Source organism: Gossypium hirsutum, chromosome A10 (genome assembly GCF_007990345.1).
Source record: "Gossypium hirsutum isolate 1008001.06 chromosome A10, Gossypium_hirsutum_v2.1, whole genome shotgun sequence".
NCBI classification, from domain to species: Eukaryota; Viridiplantae; Streptophyta; class Magnoliopsida; order Malvales; family Malvaceae; genus Gossypium; species Gossypium hirsutum.
The window spans coordinates 114,883,259-114,893,590 of record NC_053433.1 but is presented as its reverse complement, the minus strand read 5'-3'; the positions used below and the strand labels follow the sequence as shown (position 1 = coordinate 114,893,590).

The 10,332-nt window shown below is 33.7% G+C and overlaps 1 protein-coding gene across 1 annotated transcript; it reads left to right on the top strand.

Annotated features, from left to right (window-relative positions):
* The first annotated feature begins 7,185 nt into the window (after nt 1-7,185).
* LOC121207795 (AT-hook motif nuclear-localized protein 15) lies at nt 7,186-9,173 on the top strand. The gene has a single exon (XM_041078178.1). It carries the CDS (start codon nt 8,037-8,039, stop codon nt 8,967-8,969), a length of 933 nt encoding a protein of 310 aa, XP_040934112.1. The 5' UTR covers nt 7,186-8,036; the 3' UTR covers nt 8,970-9,173.
* The last annotated feature ends 1,159 nt before the right edge of the window (nt 9,174-10,332 follow it).

The window sequence follows — 10,332 nt, the reverse complement described above, 5'->3', positions numbered from 1 at the left end:
AAATTTAACATAACAGAGGGACTAAATCTAGAACTAGACCATTGATTATTGATTAGTGAATACGTTATGGCTCGACCCAGGTGGCATTAGATACTTTTGTCGGGACTTGAAGACATTGACGTCTTCCCACCACCCCACCACCACCTCTCAACTCTTGGACGCTACCTCACTTTATATTGTCAATAATTTACAAATTCGTATCACATTATAATTTTTTAACGTATACGAATTGGGTTCAAATATGTTAAAATATATTGTCTTATTATTTATGAGTTGAAAAGAAATTATAAATAATTTAAGGCATTATGTCAAAAAGAACAAATATAATCAGAATTTATATAATATTTTAAGTTCGAATCTCATTATATGTAAATATTTTTCTGAATTTTATATGAAAAGATGAAATTACTCTTAAAATAATACCTATTGCTTAGTAAAAATGAGGAGCTTTTGATGAATTCATTATTGAGTTGGTGATTTGGTTGATGGTGACACTAATTTAGTAAAACGTTTAAATACAATAATAACGGATCAGGGGCTTTTAGTAAATGTATTATGAGTTGGCGACTCAATTGAATGTGACTCCAACTCAATCAAACACTTAAATATAGTAATAGAAATGGCAATTTGATCAAAGCTCAATATTATATATGTCATAATATCTAAAGTAAATTACACTCGAGGTCACTAAACTGTTAGGTAAGATTATGTTTTGGTTATTCAACTTTAAAAAATTACAAAATGGTCATTAAACTAACCAGAAGTTTTTATTTAAGTCTTTTGACTGTTAATGCTTTTTCTTTTAAAGTTTGATTAACAAACTCCAAGCAACGACTAAACAATCAGTATGGTGGATTAGCACTTATCAATGAGTAGAAGAACATACCTTAGATCCAAATCAACCTGATAATTAATGTCAAATATCGAAGTAGAAAGTTATTTGCATTTTGATTCATAGATTCTTAACATTTAAAGCTATTTCGTGAAAAAAGAGAGAGAGAGAGAAACTAAACTGTTAAAGTTTTTATTTAAGTCTTTTTACTGTTAATGTTTTTCTTTTAAAGTCTGATTAACGAACTCCAAGCAACGACTAAACGATCAGCATGGTAGATTAGTTCTCATCGATGAGTAGAAGAACATACCTTAGATCCAATTTGATCTGATAGTTAATGTCAAATATCAAAGTAGAAAGTTATTTGTATTTTGATTCGTAGATTCTTAACGTTTAAAGCTGTTTCATGAAAAAAAAAGAGAGAGAGAAACTAAACTGTTAAAGAGAATGAGAAAATGAGCTTTCGATTGGTGTAGACAATAGAAAGAAAAAAGGTCATACAACAACGGTTTTAATAACTCGGTGATTTAAATAAAAACATTAGAATAATTCAATAATCATTTTATAACATCTTAAAATTACTAAATTAAAACGTAAGCTTATTAATAGTTTAACAACATTAAGTATAATTTATCGAGCTTAATCCAATAAGCTTAGAATTTAGCTTATTTATTTATTCATAAATGATATAGTATTCTATGGTATAAAAAATTATACATCAATAACCTAATTTTATTTTGTAGATCCGGTGAAATGGGTACATTCAGTTGGTAGTGAGTCTAACAACTCCTAAAATAAAGGTTAATTAAGGGATATTTTTTGAAAAATGTATATTCGATTTTTTAATTAAAAAGTTAAGTTAAAAAAAGGATTTAAATAAAAAATTAATATAAAGTTTTAATTTTATTTAACTTAATTCGATTCAAATTTAAAATTATTATTATAATATTATTTTAAATATTTAACAAGGGAAAGAAAATATATAATGCTAAGAGAACTAATATGATATAAAAATTCAATGCAGATTTAGTCCAACCTAATTTATGAACACGTCCAATCATTCGCGACAATCAATACCCATCACGTGGCAACATTCTAAATAGTTAGCACATGGTTTTTATACTTTTGTATATATATATTGAAATTAAATTCTCCACTTCTTTTATTTTAGTTGTCTTCTTATTTGGTGAATTTAACTAGGTTTTGAAAGGCAAAATATTTTCTAGGTTTTCAAGATTAAAGTATCTTAAAATATATTATTTTAAAATAAGTATTTTATTTAAATAAATATTTTTGAAAGAATATTTGATTTTTACGAGATAATAAAATAAAAGAAAAATAATTGAATTAAAATAAAAATATATCTACGATGAATTTGTAATTTAGTTATTTTTAAATTTATAAAAATATAGGACAAAATCTGAATAACTAACGTGACTAGTGTGACTAAAATCTAGATTACACTTGGAACGATGAACATCTTTGATCAACATATGAGGCGTTAGTAATATTATTTTAATAATATAAAAATATAAAAAACTATTAAAGTTAATATAATTTGTGGTATAAATTTGTTGTTTTATACTTAGATGTGTGAGTCAAATAAAGGCAAATTAACTTTGAAAAACTAACTAGAATTTCGAAATAAGTGTTTATGTTGTTTGAATTTCTTTTTGGAATTCCATATGAATTTTGAAAATTTTCTTTGAATTTATTTTTCAAATTTTAAAAATTTTGATAAAATTGAAATATTTTGATTAATTCATTTCTTCAAATCTAATATAAGTGTAGTAAATGAGAATGTTACAAGCATAAATATAATCCGTATTTAAATTTATATACGATGAGACTTGATTATAAAATTTTAAAATTTTTAATACCTCGACTTTACTATTAAACTAAGATCACATTAACACCTAATTAAAACACAACTTAAATTAACGTTAAGCCGAATAACATAAATGTACTAGGGTTTGACACTCCTTGTCAATGTCATAAGATTCATGGTTCAAACTCGAACAATGATACACTGCTTTCGGATTTGTAATGTTAAAAAAGGAAATTTAAAAAGGGTTGGACATTACATTCTCAAGAATAAGATTCATGTTCTAATCTTAGAAAGAATATTTTTGCAAACGGTAGCTACTAACCTAGATATAATTAGTCTTTATGAACCGTAAAACGAATATGAAAACTACTTAAAATCAATGTTAAACCCAATAACCTAACTATGAACAACTGGTTGAAATTCCTTATCAACATCTTAAGATTCAAGGTTCAAAACCAAACAATGATAATGTCCTTATTTGATTTGTAAATATTAAAATAAATTCAGAAAGGGTTACACATTGTATTCCCAAGAAGAAAACTTATGTTGAAAATTTGAAGAGAACATTACTGCAAAGGATAGCCACTAGTCTCGAAATAATTAGTATAATTATCCCAAAATCTTCTCCTTTGTAATATTTCCAGAGGAAATATTAATTTGGTAGTGTCCGAGGACGTAAGCTAAATTGGCCGAACCTCGTTAAAACTCTGGTATTTTATTTCTTATTTGTTTGCTTTTATTTAATAGCTTTATGTTGGTTATATTTATTTAGTTATTATTGCTATAAATATCTAAGTGAGTTCTGTCTAGTTGTTGGGTTTTAAGCGGGACCATTGTGACCCCTCCAATTTAACTGGGAATTTTCTTAGTATAATTGTTGGCATAATAATTATCTAAATATTTCTGATAATATTGTTATTAATATTATCGTCGCTTCCGCAACAATTGGTATCCGAGCCAAGGTTTTGTAGTATGCTCTGTGTTTGCAGCTTAGTCTGATCTTACACATCAGAAACATTTCCTAAAGCTTGTGGGTATTCTGCATTTGGTGGCTATTAAGTAGAAGCTATGGCAAAAATGACAGAAGAAAAACCATCCATATCAACAACTTCCACTTCGTACATTTTGCCGAGGATTGGAACTGCAAATACGAGATTTGTAGTGGAAATTTTTTATGGAACAGGTCATTTCGGCATGTGTCAAAGTGAGCTTCTAGATGCCCTCTTTCAACAGGGTCTAGATATTGCCATTGAGGAAGAAAAACCAGAAGGGGTTGATGATAAAGAATGGAAGTCCATCAACCGATTGGCATGTGGTACAATTCGATCATGTCTTTCCAGAGAGCAAAAGTATACATTCAGTAAAGAGACTTCTGCAAGTAAATTGTGGAAAGCATTGGAGGAGAAATTCTTGAAGAAGAACAGTCAAAATAAGTTGCATATGAAGAAAAGACTGTTTCGTTTCAATTATGTTCCTGGTACCACGATGAACGAGCACATTACCAATTTTAATCAGCTGGTGGCTGATTTGTTGAATTTGGATGTGACTTTTGAAGACGAAGACTTGGCGTTAATGTTGTTGGGATCGCTTCCTGAGGAGTTTGAGTACCTTAAAACTACTCTACTTCATGGAAAATCGGAAGTAACTTTCAATGAAGTAACTGCTGCATTGTATAGCTATGAACTACGCCGAAAGGATAAGTTGAAAGGTTCAGGTGAAGCAGCAGTGGAAGCATTGGTAACAAGAGGTCGTCAGCAAAGTCAGTCTAAGGGGAAGAGAAGAAAGTCCAAAGGTCGAGCTGTTGCCAAAGATGAATGTTCTTTTTGCAAAGAAAAAGGACATTGGAAGAAAGATTGTCCAAAATTGAAGAAAAAAGGGAAGACTCCGCAAGATGCAAATGTTGCAGAATGCAATAGTGAAGCAGAGTCAGACTTTTCTCTTAGTATGACATCTTCAACATTATATGCAGATGAGTGGATCATGGATTCTGGTTGTTCCTATCATATGTGTCCCATTCGGGAATAGTTCTTTGAATTTCAAAAACTAGATGAAGGGGTTGTTTACATGGGTAATGATAACACATGTAAAATAGCCGGGATAGGTTCAATTAAACTGAGGAGTCATGATGGATCTACTAGAATTTTGCGGGATGTACGATATGTCCCAAAGTTGAAGAAGAATCTCATCTCTTTGGGGTCGTTAGAATCTAAAGGCCTAGTTGTGACAATACGAGATGGAGTTCTTAAAGCAACTTCAGGAGCATTGGTGATGTTGAAAGGCATAAGAAAGAACAATCTGTATTACTACCAAGGTAGTACAGTGGTCGGGACAACAGCAGCAGCAATTACGAGTACCAAGAAGGACGCTGAGGCAACACAGCTGTGGCATATGCGTTTGGGCCATGCTGGTGAAAAATCCTTGCAAACTCTAGCCAAGCAAGGATTATTGAAAGGTACAAAGACTTGCAAACTTGAATTTTGCGAGCATTGTGTTCTGGGAAAACAACGAAGGGTGAAATTTGGCACTGGGATTCACAATACTAAAGGTATTCTGGATTATGTGCATTCTGATGTATGGGGACCGTCCAAGACTCCATCACTTGGAGGAAGACGTTATTTTGTCACCTTTATTGATGATTTTTCCAGACGAGTTTGGGTGTTCCCTATGAAGAACAAAGATGAGGTGCTTGAAGTTTTCCTTAAGTGGAAAACTAAAGTTGAAAATCAGACAGGAAGGAAGATTAAGGTTCTCCGATCAGACAACGGTGGAGAATATAAAAGCGATCCTTTCCTGAAGATATGCCAAGATTGTGGCATAGTAAGGCACTTCACCGTAGGTGGAACACCGCAACAGAATGGGGTGGCAGAGCGTATGAATCGAACGCTTGTGGAGAAAGTTCGATGTATGTTATCTAATGCTGGATTAGATAGAAAGTTTTGGACTGAGGCTGTGATGTACGCTTAACATCTCATCAATCATTTGCCATCATCTGCTATAAATGGCAAGAATCCTTTGGAGAAATGGTATGGAAAACCTGCTACTGATTATGACACCTTGCGCATTTTTGGTTCTATTGCATATTATCATGTGAAAGAATCAAAGTTAGATCCAAGAGCAAAGAAGGCTCTATTCATGGGCTTCAATGCTGGTGTTAAGGGATATCGTTTGTGGTGTCTAGAGGCAAAGAAGACGATAATCAGTAGGGATGTTACCTTTCATGAATCTGCCATGTTGAATAAGGTAAATCCAGAAGGAGTGAGTAGTACTTCGCAGCAGGTGGAGTGTACTCCGCAGCAGGTGGAGTTTGAGCAGAGTGTGGTAATTCCAGCAAAAGGTACCACTAGTGATTCTTCATTGGCAGATGCAGAGTCAGATGAGGAAGAGGTTTCTACCCAAGAATCTCAACAACAATCAGAGCCAATTGCAGTCAGAAGGCAGAGACGAGAAATTCAGAAACCTGCTCGTTTCACTGACATGGTAGCTTATGCACTTCCAGTTGTTGATAATATTCCATCCACTTACACCGAAGCCATTCAGAGTTTAGAGAATAATAGATGGTTGGGTGCAATGGAAGAGGAAATGCAATCTCTAGAGAAAAACAAGACGTGGAAGCTGGCACAACTACCAAAAGGGAAGAAGGCGATTGGTTGCAAATTTGAAGACACTATTGAAGTTTGTGTTATGAGAAGATGTTCGAAGATGTGGAATATCGCCAAGGTGGAGATTTGTTGAATATTGGCAATATCCCACATTAGGAAAAGATAGAAATGGAGGGGGTTTGGTTTGTTATATATAGAACCCCTCCCCCTTTGGTTGTATTATCCCAAAATCTTCTCCTTTGTAATATTTCTAGAGGAAATATTAATTTGGTAGTGTCCGAGGACGTAAGCTAAATTGGCCGAACCTCGTTAAAACTCTGGTATTTTATTTCTTATTTGTTTGCTTTTATTTAATAGCTTTATGTTGGTTATATTTATTTAGTTATTATTGCTATAAATATCTAAGTGAGTTCTGTCTAGTTGTTGGGTTTTAAGCGGGACCATTGTGACCCCTCCAATTTAACTGGGAATTTTCTTAGTATAATTGTTGGCATAATAATTATCTAAATATTTCTGATAATATTGTTATTAATATTATCGTCGCTTCCGCAACATTTATAAACATTAAAACAAAACATGAAAAATACCTGAATCAATCTTAAGCCAGATAGCCTAAATAAGCAAGCAATTGTACATTGAGTTCTCGAAAAGAAAATTTATGTTCAAATATTAAAGAAAATATTACCGTAAAGGGTAATCATTAATCTCAAAATAATTAATTTTTATGAACAATAAAACCAAATCCTAGTTTTTTTAAAATCAATGTTAAGAAGTAAAACACCTTTCTTATAAAATGCCCTTAAGCTTATTTGAAAGTTGTCCATTTCCACTATATATACACTCATCAATATTAAATACCACCTTCCCCAATCAAAATCAATCACCACTTGATAAAACATCAAAGGATGAACAGTAACCATTTATTGACGATGGGTTTAACAAGTTTTTAGCAGTAGATTATAAATGCATCCCCCATACAACAACTTGTTAAAATATAGAAAAGAGAGATCGCCATTTCATTCTTTTTCAAAATACCAAAAACGGTAAAAGAAAACCAGCCTCTGCAAAACTGCCATAAACACCATTATTCAATAGAAAAAAAAATGGGGTTTCGACAATAATGGTATATGATCGTACCAAAAATACCCAGTGTGAAAAAAGAAGTTAAGTGATATTTAGCTTTCAAAAAACGTACACTTTCACAACCAGGGTCAGCTCTGCCACACAAAGGAAGCAACAACAACAACAACAACGAGAGGACCCCTACCACCACCTTTTTCACCTTCCTGAAATCAAGCGAGTCTGTGTGTGTCTCCGCGTGTGTGTGTTTTTTTCTTCACCGTACTTAGCTGAAAGATCTTATTGTTCGTTTTTTTTTCCTGATTTGATCCTTTTTCTTATGTTGAAACGTACTAGAAAAAAGAGAAAAAGTTACCCAACTTGTTCTTATAGTTTAAGCTTGGGCTTTTGATTTTTTTTTGAAAAGAGGGGTTTTTGGATCTGATTTGTGAGGTTACTGGTTAGGGTTTTTTTGTTTGTTTTTGGTTTTTTCATGCAAAAACAAGGGGAACCCATGTCTTGAATGTCTGGTTTTGTAATAATAGATAAGGTTTTGGGGGACCTTTTGTTTGTATATGAACTAGATTTCGGGGGTTTCTTTGTCATTGGAGAGATCTATCAAACAAATAAGGAAAGGTAACAAAGCAAATCCCATATCGGTTTTGAATTTTATTGCTTTTTTTGAATCTTCTTTGTTGTTTTTGGCTTGTAAAAAAACATGGCTTGGTGGGCTGGTAATGTAGCAATGAGAGGTGGTATTGGTCCAATACCTTCTTCAACCCCATCTCTTCATCTTAGAAACCCATCTGAAGATCATCAAATGGCTGTTTTTAGAGCTAATATTCGTCCTTCAAATGAAGATCATCATCATCAACAAGAAGATAATAATGAAGATAGTAGAGATAATATTGAACCAGATGACCAAACCCAAGGTGTTGAAACCATTGAACCTGGCTCAAGTTCAGGTTCTCGTCGTCCTAGGGGTAGACCACCTGGTTCAAAAAACAAGCCTAAACCACCTGTTGTTATTACAAAAGAAAGCCCTAATTCACTTCGCAGCCATGTCCTTGAAATCGCTAGCGGCAGTGATATTGCTGAGTGTATTGCTAATTTTGCTCAGCGCCGCCACTGTGGTGTTTCGGTTTTAAGCGGCAGTGGTGTTGTCATCAATGTTACCCTCCGCCAACCAGCTGCTCCTTGTGGTGTGATTACTTTACATGGAAGATTCGAGATTTTGTCTTTATCCGGTGTGTTTTTGCCTACACCGTCACCACCGGGTGCGACGGGGATCACGGTGTATTTAGCCGGCGGGCAAGGGCAAGTGGTCGGAGGGAGTGTCGTCGGGGTGTTGGAAGCGTCGGGGCCGGTGATGGTCATCGCGGCGACATTCACCAATGCGGTTTACGAGAAGTTGCCTATCGAGGAAGAAACTAGCGGAGAAGGCGGCGGTGGTGGTGGTGGCAGCGAGCAGAATAATAACAATAGTAGTAATGACGGTGGTGATGGGAATTCAGGGTCTCAATCTCAAGATCAACACCACCAAGGTGGTTCAATGCCTATGTATAATTTGCCTCCTAATTTGATGCACAATGGACAAATGCCACACGATCTGTTTTGGGGACCTCCACCGCGGCCGCCCCCGTCTTATTAACCCGAAAGCAGCCTGGTTTTTGGTGCAAAAAACATGTTATGGGGTACTTTTTTTTTTCATGTAAGATTAGTGACAAAAGGTAGGGCTTTTTTTATATATATGTTTATATAGTTTCTTATCTTTTGTAGAACTTAGTTAAACTTTGTTTTGGGTGTAGCAATGTATCTCTTTTTGATGAATTAGGCAAACAAATGAAGTTTCTCACCCTATTGAACAAATTGTTTTTGGTTAGTGATTTTTTTTAACACAAATTTATGAATTTTTTTGGTAGAAAATGGATTGAATTTTGATGATGTAGGAAAAAAGAGAGAAAAAGATTGAAGAATTGAGTTGAAGAATTGCAAGGATCTATGATATTCATATATCATTCTATATTCATGGTATGCTTGTTGAAACTCATATTCATTATTTCTTCAATATTTCATGATTTTTTTTTTGAATAAATGTTGATGATGCATAAGAAGCTTGAATGAGAGAGATTTTCAATGTGTTTGAGATGAATATCTAGTCATGTTTGGCAAAGTTTTTGACCCAAAAATCACTTTATATTTCTCGAATTCAAGTATCTCTAAGTAGGAATATTTGAATAAAATGAAAGGGTCCGAACAAAGTTTTCACTATAATTAGTTGTGAGTGAGGGGGTAGTGCATGTGGTGGGGGACCAACGGTTAAAACTTGGGGGCCTGATTCATCTGAATCTCCCCAAAACGAGTAGTTTCAGATTTTCAGTACTTGAAAGTTTTTATAACATCATAATGATTCATTGATGTGTTCTTTTCTGCAAATTGTGTAGGGAATATATATATACATATATATGCCCAAATCAAGTACTTCTAAACTGTTGGTCTAGAGGGGGTGTGCATTATTTGCCATATTTTGTCATTCCACCAGGAGCATGTCTAATTACCACTTTTATATATCCTAACCTATGTTCATTTTCAGTAGTTTTGGATTCTGGGTGTCGAATATAGATATGTTTTATACGAATATTTTTCACACTCATCCGGAGAACACAAATGTCGATTACGAATACGGCCCAAAAACAATATCTAGTAACAAAAGAAGCAATGGTACTACTACCTTCTAATACAATAATTCGGATATGAACATATATTTGACACCGATGTGCTACTTGTTTTGTTTGTCAATTGCCAGATTTGTAGCATTTTGGACTACTGAATTGGATTCATATTATATATATACACATATATATACAAAATGGTCAATAATTGATTTCATATGCTTCATTAATACGTGTTACCATTTGTCAAACAGCCGCCAATAAAATCTGACTAGTTAGAAAAAACTGGGTTCTTTCTCTTGCATCTATAAAGTTATGAGGTTGATTGACTAGTTTGCAATG